This window comes from Urocampus carinirostris, chromosome 19 (assembly GCF_059441175.1).
Source record: "Urocampus carinirostris isolate Australia breed hairy pipefish chromosome 19, RoL_Ucar_1.0, whole genome shotgun sequence".
NCBI classification, from domain to species: Eukaryota; Metazoa; Chordata; class Actinopteri; order Syngnathiformes; family Syngnathidae; genus Urocampus; species Urocampus carinirostris.
The window spans coordinates 16,500,103-16,519,794 of NC_142367.1; the positions used below are offsets into that span (position 1 = coordinate 16,500,103).

General features: G+C 35.9%; 2 protein-coding genes across 4 annotated transcripts; one reads left to right on the forward strand and one right to left on the reverse strand.

Moving 5' to 3' along the window:
* The first annotated feature begins 3,448 nt into the window (after positions 1-3,448).
* On the forward strand, positions 3,449-6,758 carry LOC148347518 (histone H3.3A). 2 transcript variants are annotated; one of them, XM_088323360.1, is made up of 4 exons: positions 3,449-3,611; positions 4,236-4,373; positions 4,457-4,610; positions 6,182-6,758. In XM_088323360.1, exons 2-4 carry the CDS (start codon positions 4,246-4,248, stop codon positions 6,308-6,310), a joined length of 411 nt encoding a protein of 136 aa, XP_088179486.1. In that variant the 5' UTR covers positions 3,449-3,611; positions 4,236-4,245; the 3' UTR covers positions 6,311-6,758. The 2 variants fall into 2 exon arrangements, with proteins under 2 accessions (XP_088179486.1, XP_088179487.1); XM_088323361.1 differs by lacking the exon at positions 3,449-3,611 and adding an exon at positions 3,652-3,806.
* On the reverse strand, positions 6,726-18,728 carry LOC148347519 (uncharacterized). 2 transcript variants are annotated; one of them, XM_088323359.1, is made up of 16 exons: positions 18,485-18,728; positions 18,290-18,400; positions 18,133-18,208; positions 16,335-16,491; positions 16,219-16,264; positions 16,084-16,142; positions 14,180-14,215; positions 14,031-14,083; positions 13,803-13,935; positions 11,190-11,401; positions 11,070-11,115; positions 8,332-8,397; positions 8,207-8,266; positions 8,056-8,141; positions 6,905-7,008; positions 6,726-6,844 (listed from the first exon to the last, which is right to left on the reverse strand). In XM_088323359.1, the coding sequence occupies exons 1-16, from the start codon at positions 18,519-18,521 to the stop codon at positions 6,810-6,812; spliced, it is 1,317 nt and encodes a 438-aa protein (XP_088179485.1). In that variant the 5' UTR covers positions 18,522-18,728; the 3' UTR covers positions 6,726-6,809. The 2 variants fall into 2 exon arrangements, with proteins under 2 accessions (XP_088179485.1, XP_088179484.1); XM_088323358.1 differs by having other exon boundaries at positions 6,750-7,008.
* Between the last annotated feature and the right edge of the window lie 964 nt (positions 18,729-19,692).

Below are 19,692 nucleotides of genomic sequence, written 5' to 3' on the forward strand. Positions count from 1 at the left end.
CATCCAACATTTTACACAGAAGATAAATATAATGTTTTTTTTTTTTTTTTTTCTTACCAGATCAAAGAGCTTAAAACTGATTTCAAAGACATCAAAGAACACGGTTACTAGTATTGATTCAAGTTTCTTTTGTCGTTGTTGCTAAGAAACACACCAGTGATTTATAGAATAGAATAGTGGTTAGCGCATGTGCGGCACAGTTCATGTCTTGGGAACCTCCTGCGTGGGTTCAAATCCAGCTCCAGACTTCCTGTGCGGAGTTTGTATGTTCTCCCCGTGCTTGCGTGGGTTTCCTCCGGGCACTCCGGTTTACTCCCCCATTCCAAAAACATGCGTTTCAGGTGAATCGGCCCGTCCAAATTGTCCCTAGGTGTGAATGAGCGAGCGAGTTGTCTGTCCCCGTGTGCCCTGCGATTGGCTGGCAACCAGTTCAGGGTGTCCCCTGCCCACTGCCCGATGATTGCTGGGATGGGCTCCAGCACCCCCGCGACCCTACTGAGGATAAGCGGTGTGGCTAATGAGATGAGGGATGAGATGAGAATAGAATAGAATATACCTTTATTGTCATTGTTACGAAATGGGTTAACATATTGTGACAACGAAATTGGGCATGACACTCCAGTTTCACACATTCACAGTGAGGTAAAAAACCCGAGAAGATAAAGGAACAGAGAAGATAAGGTTATAAAACAAGGAGGATAAGGTTATAGTTATAATTTACACAAAATTTACCCAAGAAATGTCGGCATATAGGATGTTACATACAGTTTGGTATCGTAGGGTTTGTGCAGTATGCATTTGGTGCAAAAATTGTCATCATAGTGCAAAAAAAGATAGTCATTGTATCTACCCACATTCTTTATAATTTCAGAATTTTAAACATATCTGTATTTTTATTTTTCTAAGCAATTTTGGGGGAATTTAAATTGTCTTTATTGTCATTCATTTTAACGTAGCGAACATTGTTTACAAATAGATCAGACATGCCACATGATAAACATGTGATAAATAAAGAATATGGACACATAAATACACACAGGGTTGGGTAGGGTTACTTTAACTTGATTACTTTCAATTACTTTTGGATTACTCCAATACCAAATATGCGAATAAAAGACAAAAGAAACTAAATATGAATAAAATGACTAAATTTTGTGCAGCCTTGGGGCGTAACGGAATACACGGAACGGCAAAAATGATGTTGGCAATCTGTTTGGATTTATTTTCATTTTGTCTCTGTCGCATTTTATGTTCGTTTTGCCGGAGATCAAAGAGATCAAAGCCAGGAGAGAAAGCTTACCACGTTTTGTGAGTCATAATTTTATTCATATTTAGTTTCTTTTGTCTTTTATTGGCATATTTGGTATTGGAGTAATCCAAAAGTAATTGAAAGTAGTCCAGATAAAGTAACCCTACCCAACCCAGAATACACAGCAGTGGTTTACACACTTTGTATCAATGGGCACCATATTACTTACATTTTTTTCAATGTTAGAATTTTAAATACACGTTTTCCTCATTTTATTAGAATTAGAATTCCCTTTTTTACCATTGATAATAACGCAGCAAACATTGTTTACAAAAAATATATCAGGGGATATATACATGCAGTGGTTAGCGCTTGTGCGGCACAGTTCATGTCATGGGAACCTGTCGTGGGTTCAAATCCAGCTCCAGACTTTCTGTGCGGAGTTTGTATGTTCTCCCCGTGCTTGCGTGGGTTTCCTCCGGGCACTCCGGTTTCCTCCCACATTCCAAAGACATGCATTTCAGGTGAATTGGCCGGTCCAAATTGTCCCTAGGTGTGAATGAGCGAATGAGTTGTCTGTCCCTGTGTGCCCTGCGATTGGCTGGCAACCAGTTCAGGGTGTCCCCTGCCCACTGCCCGATGATTGCTGGGATGGGCTCCAGCCCCCCGCGACCCTACTGAGGATAAGCGGTACGGCTAATGAGATGAGATGAGATATATACTGGACTAGTACGGTACTAGGTTTGATGAATGGTAACATTAATACAAGAAAAACCCGAGTCGCTAATTTAATGAACAATAAACAAGGCAATAGACAACGCTTAAAATAAATTATAGTAGAATAAACCCTCTTATTTGGTTTAAGGCTGGGGGGCGGCAGTGGCTCAGGAGGTAGAGCGCACGTCTTGGGATCAAGGGATACCAGTTCGAATCCCGGCTCGTCCGTGTTACATGTCGAAGTGTCCTTGGGTAAGACACTGAACCCTTAATACCCCCAATAAGCAGGTTAGCGTCTTACATGGCTGTAATACAAGGCCGCTACTGGAAAATGTAGAGCACATTGTAAAGCGCTTTGGGAAGTCATTGACTTGAAAAGCGCTATATAAATGTAGATCATTTCATGTCAAACTCAGTTGAGATATGTAGCTGTATCAAGGCTTTCCTGTTCTCAGGTGGGCTGGATAAGTCAAAGAATGTAAACTCGAGATTTTTAGCTTTGTTTTGCTGTATTGTGCTTTTTCACATAGCCTGCATTAGCAACCTACCCTGTATATTGGAATCGCGAATGACAAGGGTCCTTTTGAATGTGTTTATTTTAACAGAGCAGCTTTACACCTGAACCAACTCACCTGGCTGTTCAAACTCAACACTCAGCAGCCGGAGCGAGCATTTGGTTTGCATCAATTTAAAAAAAAATCATAACTTTTGATAAGCATGACCTAGGGACTTCCCTCAACAGGTGAGATCATGCCGGCGGGCCATATCTTTTATATTGCCTGCTTACGGTGTTGAATGAGAAATTCCAAGTTTTGTAACTCTTGGTTTACTAACCCTGTTTAATTTCTATTTCAGTTTCATGACTGGTCATCTACTTTTAATTTTTATTAATAAACTTATTACTAGTGGTCAACATTTATGTGCACGGATAGGATTTCAATATCTGTTTTCGTATCAGAATTTAAAGTTACACGGGAAGCACGGCGGCGCAGTGGTTAGCGCGTGTGCGGCACAGTTCTGAGGTCATGCTCCTGTGTGGAGTTAGCATGTTCTCCCCATGCTTGCGTGGGTTTCCTCCCACATTCCAAAAACATACATGTCAGGTTAATTGGCTGGTCCAAATTGTCCCTAGGTGTGAATGAGCGAGTGAATTGTCTGTCCCTGTGTGCCCTGTGATTGGCTGGCAACCAGTTCAGGGTGTCCCCTGCCCAGTGCCCAAAGACAGCTGTGATTGGCTCCAGCGCCCCCCCGCGACCTTATGGAGGATAAGCTGTACAGATAATGGATGGATGGATTTTAAGTTACACAGTAATAACACACTTCAAATTTCAATAACAATTCAAACAAATGACAAAAGGGTTCATCAAATCATCAAGGAAAACACAATTCCATATCATATATATATGCATATATATATGTAGACAGTATACTTGTATACTGTCTATATATATATAGCATCTGATTGGCTGCATCCTGCGCCCAAGACACAACGAACCAATGAGCGTGAAGTAGTCCACGGCAATGACGTCACGCTGTACTATTAATACTTGGCCTCAAGCTCCCAAGCTGCATTGATCATTTTTCCGCGGTGACGCACCGACGACATAGTTTTCTCTGGCCTCACATCAACAGCGACGTCATAAAGGTACATCGTGTTATTTTAGGTCATAAATCCTTACAAAACCGATTCGATTTCATTCGTCAAGACAAAACGAGCGCTTGTGTCACGGTTCCGTCGAAGTGACGTTTCTTTTGCCGGCCCTTGCAAGGACAATGGGCTACTCTAATTACTTTCCATAGAAAATATTGTTCTCGAAAATTAACCCTTTGTTAGTTAATGGTAAGTATACATGGAGGAATATTTCGAAAATGGTCTCGTTTGTGTGGCGGTTATAGCAGCTTAACTCGTCGGAAGATGCTTGCAATGTCGAGTGAAACGAGAAGAAAAATGGCGAAGACGACAAAATGTAATGGCGGCCCGCTTTGCGTCGAACTACACGCTGATAATCCACTTCCTTCGACAGAGACTGTTACTTTTTATTAGATATTTATTATTGCGATGGAATTGTTAATTTCTGGTACGACTATGATGTTTTATAGTCTTATTTTGGTCATGGGGGTGAAGGAGAATCCTCGTTGTTAGGCGGGAGGGGGGATGGGCGCCATGTTATGTGCTAGGCTAACAGCTTTGGGGAGAGGCGCCTTGCTGTTCGCTAAGCTTCATGTAGTTTCTCTAATAGGCTTTGATAGTTGTGTTGTTTACTTATAGGTAGTACAAAATGGCTCGTACCAAGCAAACAGCCCGTAAATCCACCGGAGGAAAGGCGCCAAGGAAGCAGCTGGCCACCAAGGCAGCCAGGAAGAGTGCGCCCTCTACCGGAGGAGTTAAGAAGCCTCATCGTTACAGGTGTGTGACGTTGGCGTGATGACGTCATCTACCGAGATATAAACACTCATTGGTTTTTTTTATATATTTTGTGTCTTTTTCAGGCCTGGCACAGTCGCTTTGAGGGAGATCCGCCGTTATCAAAAGTCCACCGAGTTGCTCATCCGCAAGCTGCCATTCCAGCGCCTGGTGAGGGAGATCGCCCAGGATTTCAAGACCGATCTCCGCTTCCAGAGTGCTGCCATTGGCGCTCTTCAGGTAAATTTTTGACTTGGATTATTTGCACTTTTAATGATGTAATTAGAACCTGCAGACGGTGATGGGCAAAGTGAACCCTCATGAGACATTGTCCCAAAGGTTCACACCAGTTTTTATTCACATTTGCTCTCTACTGACTCCTGCTGCAGTAGTGTAATATTGCAGCTCTGTTTCATATAGAATGACGCAATCAAGGCCTAAATTTTCAATATAAATTGCTAATAACTTTGGCTGCAACATCTATTTCATTTTGGCTTTTATTTTCGATTTTTTTGTTTTCAAAAAAGGCAATATTTAATTTCCTCCTATTCAAATATTAAACTTATGGACTGTTATATAGTGCACACAACAGAATATTCAATGATATAAAAATAAACAAAAGGGTTTGTCAAATTGCATAGTAAGTGTAAGGTACTTTCTTTTTTCTATATGCCCACAATTTCTTGTATAGATATTTTGTGTTCATATATATCCAAATTCTTTTTTTCTTTTTTTTATCTTTATTGTTAAATGTGTCCAATTTCGTTGTCACAATATAATTTTCGTAACGATAATAAACGTATATTCTATTCTATAAGAGACTGAGAGTACTCGGTCCGTACGAAAGGACTATGTGCATTTCTAACACCTTTATCCTTTTTCGCGTTAACCTTATGAGTTTGTTACTTGAACTGAAAAAACACTCAAATTTTGTTATACTTGTGTAATGACAATAAAGGCCATTTGTTCGTGTATCAAAGTACGGTCTTGAGGCGCCCTCTGCTGGATTCAAAGATACTACAAGCTTCTCCTCGCTATGAAATGTTGGTTTTGCGTTTTCCCCTCCCCTCCGTGTAATCGTGGCCTGTACGGTCCCTTGAGACTTTTTGTGATTCATGAGATAAATGTGACTTGACCCGAAATGTGATGCATTGAATTAATGTGCTGAGTTATCATTTGAAAAGGAGTAATGAAATTTGTTGCGATCGCTTTTAACTTTCGCTTTATTGCATGCATACAATTTCACAAACCAGTTTTACTTTAAGAAAATGATAGTCTCCAATGCAATGTGGCTTAATTTGCTTTCTAACTTTAAATGAATTGACTTCATGCTCCACTGTCCAACTGACTCAAATACAAGGAACACCTCTCACAATTTTTCTGAAGAATTTAGTCTACAGGTTTAGTCCAGTTCCTTAGATTTACCTGCTGACACTACCAACATTGAAGCAAAGCTTTCTCGTCCACTTATCCGACTAAAGTGTTCAAAGTTGTTGTTATATTTACCTTTCAGTACCTACAGATCTTGATGAAATGAGAATTTTGTGAACGTCGTCAATATCCGTGATGCATTCTCAGTTTTATTGCAAAATCTCAAAATATTGAAACACAACTTCTATCAGTAGGTTTCAAGTCCTACTATACTGATATGTTCATGAAACCAAAATGCATGACTTTTTTGCAGTATAGAAACCATTCTTGCGACATTCTAATTTTCCAAGTCAGTAGTGTAAGCCAATCTTGAGGATATTGCCTACCCAAGGCACACCTATTTCATGACAATTCTAATTGTTGGTTTTGCTTTTTAACAGGAGGCCAGCGAGGCTTACCTGGTGGGCTTGTTTGAGGACACCAACCTGTGCGCCATCCACGCCAAACGTGTCACCATCATGCCCAAAGACATCCAGCTGGCCCGCAGGATAAGGGGGGAGAGGGCCTAAGGCTTCTCTTCACAGCAACACCAATAATCCTATTTATCATTCAATTTTTTGTGGATTTTTTTTATTATTATTTCTGGGGTATTGAGTTTGTCGTATTAGTCATACAACCATTCCACAAGCTAATGGGTAGTTGTGTAGGAATGTTTGCCTGTTCTGTGGATTGTGATTACATGTAAGACATCACTGATTCCCCCCGCCCCTTTTCCAGTTTCTGTGGATCCATCCATGTTGGTGTCACCATCGAACATCACTGGCAAAAAATGCAGCTTGCCCAATTTTCTCTCTCACTACTGTTACACAGTTCTCGGTGCAAGGGGCAGACCTCGTTTTTTCAGGACTGCTTTTTTTTCTTCATTTTTTTTCCAACATTGAACAAAAAAACCCTGGCAGCTACATTTTAATAATTGAGAAATGTCACGTCTTTCTATTAAAGTTCTTTATGAGTAGACATGGTTTTTATGGTCATTATAATACACGAGGTTTTATTTTCGTTTGCACATCATACAAACCATTCAGTATGCTTGAAACCGGTTGCTGAAAGAAAATATAATTTAGCTCTTTCATAAAATAACGAACCAACACTTGATATCTTACCTATTCGGCAAACGATATCCCCGCACTCTTCACTGCTGGCAGTTTTCAGCACCACACAACTGAAGCTTGTTTGAGAGTTGCTTGATGGGTCAAGGACCCTATTCCTAAAGAAACAAGACATTAGTTATATTAAAAAAGTGATTCTGGACAATGAGGTTTAAGAAAAAAAATCCAGCCATTTATTTACTATGACACAAATTTCGCATGCTTAAAAACCTAAAATTCCAAATCTGAAGTTTATGGAAAGGCTCGCTGTGTAATATTTACAGGGATCAGAATTTTCCGCGGATTTCCGCTGTTTTTGAACCCCAAGGGCATTCCGACTTTTTCACTTTTTCTCTTGCGTAGCAAACAAATTCAAAATCCGACTGTCTCACTCTTTCCTTTATTGCTCTGGCGCACCCTGGCGGCCGTTAGAAAAATTGGCCGCATTGTTGCTCAAGCTGCAGGGTCTGAACTGCATTTGAACTTATCTTGCAGTATTTACAAAAAAATTAGTTATGTGGGCAAATTATTTTAATCTTCTAAAAATGTTACTTAAATGATAAATATAAGCATGGTTTTGGACAAGTAAATTGCTAATTACTCTAGGCTTCTTATCCACCGTTATAAGGCTATTTCAATTTGGGATCCTTACCTCAGAGCTGATTAAAGAGACCGTGTGCAATATTTGCCCATCTGTATTGTGAAGTGCTCTATAGCGCAAGAAAGATAAAGTATGGAGACTCAGTGACCAAACCACATTTCATTTTTTTGCCTGGCCTGTGAAGACATAAAAGAAAAAAGGGGATAATGGAAAAAAACAGACTTGAAAGGAAAAAGGTGAAAAATAAAAATGAGAGAAAAAAATATGGAAAAAGCAAAAAACATTAAAAAAAAAAAAGATTTTTAGAGAGACCTATAGCAGCAAGATGTCAGACAATTATGTCAGCTCCCTCTTGGTGAGCCTAATTTTATGTAGAATACCAATTTCTTAATATTAAAAATCTTTATATGGTTCGTGTGTATTTTCTTATCATTCAAATAGATATATTTTGGAAATAAAGTTTTTTTCACCACTAGGATGGGCTAAAAAATACAGAATGTCCCTATAACTTCGTATACTGTATGTGTATCTTATTTGGCCACTAGGGGGCAAACGTCATACTCACACGACACAAAATCCCAATATTGTGTAATCGGGTTGAGCGAACCTCCCCACACACGAGATTTCTGGGTAGTGATGTTCACACAGCGTCTATGAAAAAATCCACATTTTCAAATTCGGGACTCTCGATTCTCAACGGATGTGTTGGTTCCCACCTGTTTACTACTGCTCTCCGTGCACGTCAGGTGCGTTTCCTTTAAATCTAAATCGACTTCCTGCGGAACAAAAACATATTTAAGAGCGAGTTTGTGGCCCCGAGCGAAGGAGTGGGGGCCCTCACCTTGCTGGGCAGGTTTTGCTGCAACACGTGAGAAATGGCAAACTGCAACACTTCTTTGGTTCCAAACTAAAATTAGGAACAAAACCATTCATGAGCCGGACACACCCCGTTTCGTGTTACTTTTTAAAGGGAGAGCGAGTAAAAAGGAAACAAAAACAAACACACCCTTTTTAATGTTACTTTTTAAAGTGACAGTGAGTAAAAGGAAATAAATTATAACAAATCAGACAAACCCCTTTAAAGTTTCTCTTTAAAGTGACAGTGTGTAAAATTAACAATAATAAACCAGACACATCCCTTTTTGTGTAACTTTTTAAAGGGACAGTGTGTAAAAATAACAACAAACCAGACACACCCCTTTAAAGTTACTCTTTAAAGTGACAGTGTGTAAAAAGGAAACAAATAAACCAAACGCACCCTTTTTAATGTTACTTTTAAAAGGGACAGTGCTTAAAAAGAATAACAACAACAAACCAGACACACCCCTTTTCGTGTTACTTTTTAAAGGGACAGTGTGTAAAAAGGAAACAAATAAACCTAACACACCCCTTTTAATGTTACTTTTTAAAGGGACAGTGCGTAAAAAGAATAACAAGAACAAACCAGATAGACCCCTTTTCGTATTACTTTTTAAAGGGACAGTGTGTAAAAAGAACAACAAACCAGACACACCCCTTTAAAGGCTCTCTTTAAAGTGACAGTGTGTAAAAAGGAAAATAAACCAAACGCACCCTTTTTGATGTTACTTTTTAAAGGGACAGTGCGTAAAAAGAATAACAAGAACAAACCAGACACCCCCCTTTTAATGTACCTTTTTAAAGGGACAGTGCGTAAAAAGAAGAACAACAAACCAGACACACCCCTTTAAGGTTACTCTTTAAAGTGACAGTGTGTAAAAAGGAAACAAATAAACCAAACGCACCCTTTTTTATGTTAGGGACAGTAGGTAAAAGGAAAGAAATTATAACAAACCAGACACACCCCTTTATAGTTACTCTTTAAAGTGACAGTGTGTAAAAAATCTCTAAAAAAAAAAAAACAGACACACCCCTTTAATGTCACTATTTAAAGTGGGTGTGTAAAAAATCTCTAAAAAAAAACAGACAAATCCTTTTTAAAGTGACAGTGAGTAAAAAGAATGACATTAAAAAAACAGACACCACCCTTTTTAATGTTACTTTTTAAAGTGACAGTGTGTAAAAAAGCTAAAAAAATCCCAGATACACCCTTTTAAAGTTACTTTTTAAAGTGAGTGTGTAAAAAGAATTACATATATAAGAAACCAGACACACCTCTTTTAAGTTACTCTATAAAGTGACAATGTGTAAAAAAGCTAAATAAACAAAAAGATACACCCTTTTAAAGTTACCTTTTAAAGTGACAGCGTGTAAAAAGGAAACGAATAAAACAAACGCACCCTGTTTAATGTTATTTTTTTAAAGTGACAGTGTGTAAAAAGAATAACAATAACAAACCAGACACACCACACGTCTTTTAAGTTACTCTTTAAAGTGACAGTGTGTAAAAAATCTCTAAAAACAGACAAACCCTTTTTGATGTTACTCTTTAAAGGGACAGTGCGGAATAAAAATAACAAACAAGACACACCTCTTTTAAGTTACTATTTTAAGGGACAGTCTGTAAGAGGAAAATAATAAACCAAACACACCTTTTTATCATGTTACTATTTAAAGCGACAGTGTGTAAAAAGAATTAAATATATAACAAACCAGACACACTTATTTTAAGTTGCTCTTTAAAGTGACAGTGTGTAAAAAAAGCTACAAAAACAAAAAGATACACCCTTTTAAAGTTACCTTTTAAAGTGACAGTGTGTAAAAAGGAAACGAATAAACCAAACGCACCCTTTTTAATGTTAGTCTTTAAAGTGACAGTGTGTAAAAAAGCTAAAAAAAAAACAGATACACCCTTTTAAAGTTACTTTTTAAAGTGACAGTGTGTAAAAAAAACTAAATAAGAGAAAAAACCCTTTAAAGTTACTTTTTAAAGTGACAGTGAGTAAAAAGGCAAAAATAAATAAACCCGACATGCCCATTTTAAAGTGACTTACAAAGTGACAGAGTGTTAAAAAAAAGAAAATATTAAATCAGGGATTCGACTAATAAAGTTGTCTTTGAAGATAAAAAAAACAGACACACCCTTTTAAAGTATGTTTTAAGACAGAAAGAAAAGAAAAAAGGAAAGAAAATTTTAAAAAAAAGAACAACCAAAATAAAAAAGGAAGAAGCAGAAAGAGCAGAGAAAAAGAAAAAAGAAAGATAAGAGAACAAAAAAGAAGAAGAAAAACAAGAATACAAGAAAAAGGAAAAAAAGCGAAAGAGTGAACCAAGTAATAAAAACAAAAGGGGAGAAAAAAAGAAGATTAAATAATTACTATTGTCTTATTTTGACTGAATTAACCACTAGGTGGCGCTAAATCAAGGGTTGCCAAACCTTTTGACGCTCAGCACTCCATTTTGGTACCTCATTAGCATGACAGGCTAACAGTTCAATATTCATATCTAAAATATGTTGTTATTACTATGTTATTACCAGGTAAATTATTAGGGGTTGTTAATCACATTTCCTAGGAACTCACAATGACCCATGATATATTATCAGAACAAGTCTACGAGTTACTCGGGTAGTCTTGAGTTGCTACGTGGTGTCCCCTTCTGAGCTACAGACAAAATTTAAAGCGACAGTGTGTAAACAGGAAATAAAAGGGGTGCATTTACCATTCCAATGTCTTTTTCTCCCAAGAACTGAACAATGTACACGATCCTGCAAAAAAAAGAAGAAGAAAAAAAACAATCAACGACCCCGCGTCTTAGATTGAGGACCCGAGCCGGACTTGCCTCCCCTCCTTGAAGCGCTGCGAGGAGGTCTGGCCCGGGGGGGCGTCGGCCCGCCGGCGGGTCTCCGGCGCCCCCTGCGGACGCTCGTACTGGATCCCCAAACTCCGGAGGGGTTTGACCAAAGGGCGGTAGGCGGTCCCGTCCGGGGCCCCGCGGCGCAGGACGCGGATCCTCAGGAGGCGGCCCCGAAGCCGACTCAGGACCACACCCGCCTGAGAGGCGGGGGAACCAGTTTCGGAGCTTTTTAATGATACTTGGTCCGAGGAGTACACAGAATTTTCTCACCCTAGCTTTTAGAGTACTCCAAATGATTATTTTTTAAGAAAATATTATTTTTCAAAATAAAATGCTTCAAATTGTGTTCCTTTTAAATGGCATTTTATTTATTAGCTAAACGGGGAAATGAGCAAAATTAACACGCTAATGACATGTTTTCTTATCTTAATATGTTTTTCTTATTTTAACAAATAATTTTGTTATTTTATTATATTTTAATGGGTATTAATTTTTTTCTTACTATATTTAATTTCATTTTATTTATCGGCTAAACGAGAAAATAAGCAAAATTAACACGCTAATTACACGTTTTCTTTTTTTTATATATATATTTTTCATATTTTAAGAAATAATTTTGTTATTTTTCTACATTTGAACAAGTATTAATTTGTTTTTTTACTATATTTAATTTGTATAAAATTTGGTGAAATTTTCTCATTTCAAGTGGTATTTTATTTATCGGCTAAACGAGAAATGCTAATTACATGTTGTCTTTTTTTTTTATATATTTTTCATATTTTAAGAAATAATTTTGTCATTTTACTACATATTAACAAGCATTATTGTGTTTTTTTACTATATTTAATTTCCATAAAATTAAGTGAAATTTTCTCCTTTTAAATGGCATTTTATTTCATTAGCTTAACAACAAAATGAACACGCTTATTACACGTTTTCTTTTTTTCTAATATATTTTTCATATTTTAAGAAATAATTTTGTTATTTTACTACATTTTAACAAGGATTAATTTTTTTCTTTATACTATATTTAATTTCTATAAAATTAAGTGAATTTTTCTCCTTTTAAATGGCATTTTATTTCATTAGCTTAACAACAAAATTAACACGCTTATTACACGTTTTCTTTTTTTAATATATTTTCATTATTATAAGAAATCATTTTGTTATTTTACTACATTTTAACAAGTATTATTTTTTTAGTATATTTAATTTCTATAAAATTAGGTATATTTTGCTCATTTTAAAAAATAGTTTTCTATTTCTTTATATTTTTTTTACATTGATTTGAGTATTTTATTTATTTCACTATATTTTAAATATTATTTTTAAATTCATTTTGCTCATTCTAAGTCTTTTTCTTATATAATTCTCATTTCTATTTGTTTTTCAATTGTCAGTTTTTTTCCTTTTTATTTTATTTTTTTAGTATTTGTTACTTATTTTACTATATTTGTATTGTATTAAGTTACATTTTATTTTAGATTTTTATCTTATCTTACCATATTTCGACTTTGTGCTCGTTTTGCTCATTTTTCGTAATATTTTTGTGATTTTGAAACATGTTTATAGCATTATTTTCCTCCTTATTTCACGAGTATTGGGATATATTTGCTTATTTTTAGTAATATTCTTTTCATAATATTGTATTTTAACTTGTGTTTTGTATATTCTCTTTAACTATATTTTAACTTTTGGTGTTTTAAGTAATATTTCTTCTCATTTACTCCTATTATTAACTATTATTAAAGTATTTTTTCTCATTTTATTATATTTTCATTTTTTATATCGAATTGATTTTAGGTTAGATTTTAATTGTTTTACCAGGTTTGTCTTTTTATAATTTGGCTTATTTTGTCACATTTTTATTGTATTATCCTCCATTTTATATCACTAGATTTAATTTTCTGTAATATTCTTTTTATATTATTATATTCTAACTTTTTCTGTTGAGTGAATTGGACTTATTTTAAAAAATATTTCTCTTTAATTATTGATATTTTTAACTTATTCCTAGTGTCCCCCCCCCCATTTTTAATCATAATTTTATTTTTTAATATTGATTTGCTTGATCTCATTTTAAGTAATATTTCTTTTATTAATGTAGATTATTTTTCTACATTTTTTATTTTGTTATCTTCTTATTTCACTAGATTTAATTTGCTATTTTTTTGTAATATTCTGCTTGTATTATTATATTTCAACTTGTGTTTCTGGTTATCCTCTTTTACTATATTCTAACTTTTTGTGTTAAGTGAATTTGACTTATTTAAAGCAATATTTCTCTTTAATTAATGACATTTTTATCATCTTTGTAGTGTTTTTTTTTCTTTTTTTTTTTAAATCATTTTTTTATCGTTTTAATATTAAGTTTATTTAGATTTTATTATAATGCGAATTATTTTTACACACTTTTATTGTATTATTATTATTATTATTACTATTGTACAAAAAATATTTACAAAAACAAACTATTAAGGAAATCATAAAAACAAAAACAAAAAACAAACCCAGTAAAAAAGCTGATGCCAGTGAAAGAAGTAAATTTCGATTGAAAAGCGCATTATTTCAACGTCATTATTCCGCAAAGGTGCCTACCTGTCCATTCTTGGAATTGCGTAAGCACGTCCCGTTGATTTCGTCGATGATGTCGCCGCGGTTCAAAAACTTGTCAATGTGGGCCTGGCTGCCGGGCACCAAGTCCGAAACAAAAACTCGCCCGTTCAGGTAGCTAGTAAAAAGCAAAACAAAAACAATATTCTCAAACAATAAAATAATATTTCGGGCTCACGCCGCACTCTCTGAAAGAAACTCCAAAATACAAACCTTAAGATCAGTCCCACCTGTCGACATGGGACCACTTCATAGACCTCGCACACCTGAAAAATAAAACAACGAAGAAAAAATAAGACACGAATTCAACTGTTTTGTTGTTAAAGTTGCAGGAAACATGAATAAAGTCGGTGGTTTATTACCGGTAAAAGCCAGCTTTCATCCAAAAAACTGCAGTTCTGTGCAGAGACACATGTAGTTTAACAAATCACTTTAAAGGCCCAGCGTGTATGATATAGAGGTGTCAAACTAGTTCACTGTTGCTTTAAATAATAAGCAAAAACTATCTCATAAACATTGTTGTCATGTCACGTGATTCAGATATCTTCCCATGTTTTTCCACTGTTTCCTTCTCTAGCCGCTCATGTTAGCCATTAGGCTGCAGTCTATGGCTCATTGCTCTCGTTTTCATTCAGTGCTACGTGTGAATGAATCCTGTTTCGTCCTTAGCTTCTCCCACTAGCCTCTAAAGTTAGCCACTTACACCATCTCTGACCAACTCCAGCTATTGGCTCTCTTCATCTGCTCCGGGTTCATCCAACTCGATGGTTCTGGTGACTGCGGAAATTCGCAACAGCTTTCATGTCTTGTTCCCAGCTGAATTTCAACCTGGCTCTTGCAACAAAATATGAAAGTAAGCTTCTGAATTTTGGAACCGTTGGGCTTTTGTAGTACATCTTCTTCCAATGCATATGCTTCAGCTACAATGACCTCTAGTGGTGAATTACTACACACTGTGACTAACTGTAATCGTAGCGTTCATCGAAAAGAACACCTCATAACTAAAAACTAGCACTATGTTGACAATGTTCTTTTTAGATCACTGGGTAGCAACGGTACATCATGATGCACTTTTGAAGTAATTAGAATAAAAAAAACTGAAACTTGATGATTAATATTCGTTGTTTTCAATGATGGTTTTTGGGTAGAACTGAGCCATGCTGTTACCTAGCTAGCAAATGTAGACCTGTTGTACATGAAGTACAGCAGCTTTTATTATAAATAGATATTTTCAATGCGGACTACAAGTTCGAACTAATGTCAGGAACTTTAAGCGAAAGAACAAAGTTCAGTTTGATGTCAAGAAACCAAGAGACCAAGATGTAAAGAGAGGTTAAAAAGAGGCTATTACAAAACAGGATAAACTGCGAACTGAAACTTTGAGGATTGGCTGATAACCAGGGTTGGGTGGGGTTACTTTAACTGGATTACTTTCAATTACTTTTGGATTACTCCAATACCAAATATGCTAATAAAAGACAAAAGAAACTAAATATGAATAAAATGACTAAATTTTGTGCAGGCTTGGAATATGTGGAACGGCAAAAATGATGTTGGCAAGCTGTTTGGATTTATTTTCATTTTGTTTCTGTCGCATTTGATGTTAGTTTTGCCGGAGATCAAAGCCAGGAGAGAAAGCTTACCACGTGTTGTGAGTCATCATTTTATTCATATTTAGTTTCTTTAGTCTTTTATTAGCATATTTGGTATTGGAGTAATCCAAAAGTAATTGAAAGTAATCCAGTTAAAGTAACCCTACTCAACCCGGCTGATAACACAAATATGTGCCAACAATGGCAAGCAGAAAACTGAAGTTGCGGTTTCCTGTTGACCTATACAACGCCTCAAAAAAGGTATACAAATCTTGCATCAAAATGTCATAGAGAGATTATTGTTCAGATTGTCCAATAAAACTTCTCGAGAAATAGTTCATCTCCAGCCTTTTAATTTATCAAAATTCTCCTTACCAGGAACTCAACCAACACGTGAAGGACAAGATCAGAATCCATGATCCTTCTTCGCAAGCTACGCAAAGACCTCAAAAAACTACTAAGATCATGAAAAAATAGGGAAGTAGGCTTCTAAATTTTGTATCTGAATTTTGAAAGTTGGACCCTTCAGGCTTCCGTAGTGTCTTATTCCAATGCACATGATGCGGCTCCATTTGGGGAATTGCTACACACTGTTACTTTATTTTTTTTTTAGCTTGGCTGAGCCACACTCAGAATATTTCATTACAGATCTTTTTAAGTAACGAAACTCTAACCTCCAAGTCCAGGTCGAACTCCATTTGTGAGAGAACCAACAGCAGGGACATGAAAGGTTCTAGAAGAACATTATAGGAATTAGTTCAAAAGCTTTACTTGAAGATGCTTTTTTGTAACTACTATGTAATGCATACCTGAAAATTCTTCATTCCTGAGGATGGAGCAAGCTGGACTGTACCACTGAAATGGCAAAAAACTTTGGTTATTTCGAAAAATAAATGCCAAATGAAGTCGTCCGAGCGAAACAGACCTCCAAGACGGCCGGGGTGTGCAGGAGGTGAGCGAGGAACTGCGGCAAACTTTTGCGGCCGAGCCCCAACCGGAGCAGGTAACGTCCTCGGCCCTGAGCCGAGATCAGTTTCCGGCAACTTTTGGTCTGCTCCACGGCCCAGGCCACGGTACACAACCTACAAAAACAGTAGGAGTTACTCCAAGAGGATCTTATATTACATTACCTGACGTGTGATGAGTTTATAGTTCAGGAAGCTCTCAAAAGAAGGAGAGAGGACATCAGTGAATGTTGTACTTGCAAGGAGAACAGGAGAGGACCTCAACCTCAGATAAGAAATTCCAACCTGTTCTAAAGAGCCCTCCCTTGAACCCTTTTCTTTGTATATATAAAAGCAGATCCGTCCTAATGGGTGTGGAAATCAAAGAACAGCAACATGATTTAAACAGTGAGGTATAATAGTCAAAATATCAAACTGGGATCCAATGCAATTTCCTTGGTTTCTTATTTTGAAAGACCATTACAGGAGACCCTGGGATACACCATCCTGTTCTAAAGACGTTTTCACTTGATAATGTGAAGTAAGATGTTTCTTCGGCCCCTCTCTTGGACATTTCCCCATATTTACGACATTCACAACAAATTATTTTGTGTGCCAAAAGGTATTTGAGCATATGATGAATCATGTCCCCAAGATGCTTGTCTGTTATTGGTTGAGGTCATTTAAAATGCTGGTCTCACTGTACTACAAAAAATCCTACAGAAATACTACAGATATACAAAAAACATTATTATATGGAAATACTACAAAATACGACATAAATAGCAAAATCATACCAAAAAAATTAAACTACAGTAATACTACAAAAATACTGTCATCTTAAAACTACTGTAATAATACAAAAAAAAAAAAATACAACAGATATACAACAATAAAATCTACTTTTGAAATGCATAAAAACCACTACAGAAATACTAAAAAAATACTACTATGGAAATATTACAAGGAAATGACATCAGAAATACCACAAAAATTAAACTACAGTCACACTGTACTACTAAAAATACTACAGAAATACTACAGATATACAACAAACATTGTTATATGGAAATACTACAAAATACAACAAAAATAGCAACAAAAAAACTTAATACTACAGTAATACTACAAAAATACTGTCATCTTAAAACTACTGTAATAATACAAAAATACAACAGATATACAACAATACAATCGTTTTACCTTCTTTTGCTCTCTCTTCATTTTTTCCTTTACTCTCTTTCTCTCTCTCTCTCTTGCTTTCCCCTTCTGTCTTTCCCCTTTCTCTCCTTCTCTCCTCTTTTTCTCTTTCTATTTCTCTTTGTATTTCATTCTTTCTCTTTCTTTTCCCCTCTCTCACTATTACTGTTTTTATCTCTTGTTTCTCACGCTCTCTCTCTCTGTCTCTCTTTCTCTTTTTCGTCCCACCCTCTCTACCTTCCTCTCCCTATCTTTCTCTTATTTCTTTCTCTTTTTTCTTTCTCTCTAATCTACTAAACCGGCCCCCGAGAGAATGTTTGTTCTATCGTGTGGCCCCTGAGCTTAAATGAGTTTGACACCCCTGCTTTGGATCCTCACCTCAGAACAAATTAATGTCGTATCCCGGGGGTCTACTGTATTGCGGATGGATCGTATAGAATACTGAGGCCACTTGGACAGATACACTTTTGCCATAACCGACATTAAAACATTGAAGGAAGTTTTATATGAATAAATAAATAAACATGAGTGCTCGAGGAAAATGTATTTCTATTTATGTTTTGGAAAGAATGATTGTACCTGCCACATGTGTCTTGGCGGAGAAGCTGATCGAAACATTGCCAATAATCTCGTCGAACCAGACTGATGACTGGCTCTGTAGACAAGAAAAACATGGTTAAAATAATATATTTAAAAATGGAAATTGTGTTTTTTCACAGAAAACTCCAGCACTGACGTTGTAGTCCTTTCCTGAGGACCAGCTCAAGAAGCTGGCAACAAGAGACCAGGTGCGGGTTGCTGTCAGTCACCGCCCGGCCGGCATCACTCTGCAGATTTAACAAGCACACTGCCGAACGGGGAAAAATAAATATAACGATTTTATCATTATTAAAAATAATATTTTTCATTTTAAATCATTTTCGCGCCTTACCTTTGAGGGCACTGAGAAGTGGGTCTCTGGGTGCCATTTTGACGAAAAATAGGAATCATAATAGTCATAATAATTAAAAAAAAATATATAGCGTCACTTCCTCATCGTGCGACGAACCTTCCGTGTACTTCTTTTATTCGACGCGCGTTATTATTTTACGAAATAACAATTGAAATCGCCATATTAAATGAGTTTGTCTAAAAGAATTCGAAGCAGTGTGGTCGCTGTGGCATCTTGGTGGTTCCCTGAACGTCACAAATTGAGCTGCGTTCAAAGACTTTCTGGTTGTATGTGTTTCTCACTATTTCAAATCACGTGACGGTGTAGTCAGACACGACACTAAACACATTACGTTATCTACCCCAATTTTTGTTTAGTTTTTGTGAAAAAATATTGATTATTTCTGCTGAAAAAAAGAGGAAAACATACATGATTATTTTATTCGGATTGTATGCATTTTCGAAAATCAAATCACGCGATGTAGAATGAATCTTGAGTACACTGAACGTAACACCTTCTCTATCATATTCTTGCTGTTTCAAAAAAATAGATTTCTGATATAGTGTCTTATTCTAAATAATTGTTTTTGATAAGTCACAAAAAAATAACCCCCCAAAAATAAATCTCGTCATATTTTGAAATAAATTTACAGTAAATAAATCATTGACCATATTCTTATTCCATTCATAGTTTTAATGCCCTTCATACACAATTAATTATTTCTGCTAAGAAAAGAGAAAACATATTTTTATAATACACGTTACCAATTAATGCATACTACACACTACTATTTTACGCGTTAGGCTACTGCTTTTCTCCTTTAAAAACTTCTACAGGTTTAAAACAAATCGAAGGTTTTTATTTACAATGTAAACAACAAAATAAAAAATGTTGACTCGAGACTAGTATTTTCGTCTAAAAATGCTTTAATTCAAAACAAGAATAAGTCGTTTCGTAAACATTCGTAAAGTATTTTCATGTAGCTTATCTGTTTCCCCTCCTTTCGTGTTTAATTTTTATATAGTTTGCCACTTCCGGTTTTTAACAAGCACATGTTATTATGTAATATTTAGGAAATGATTGTGTTTTCTGCATTAAATACTGTATAAATAGAGAGTGCAATAAAAAATATACCGCTTTTTAACCGTTTTGTTGTCTATGGTTCAAAATTACCTGCCATTATATTGTTAAAAACATCCCCAAAATTA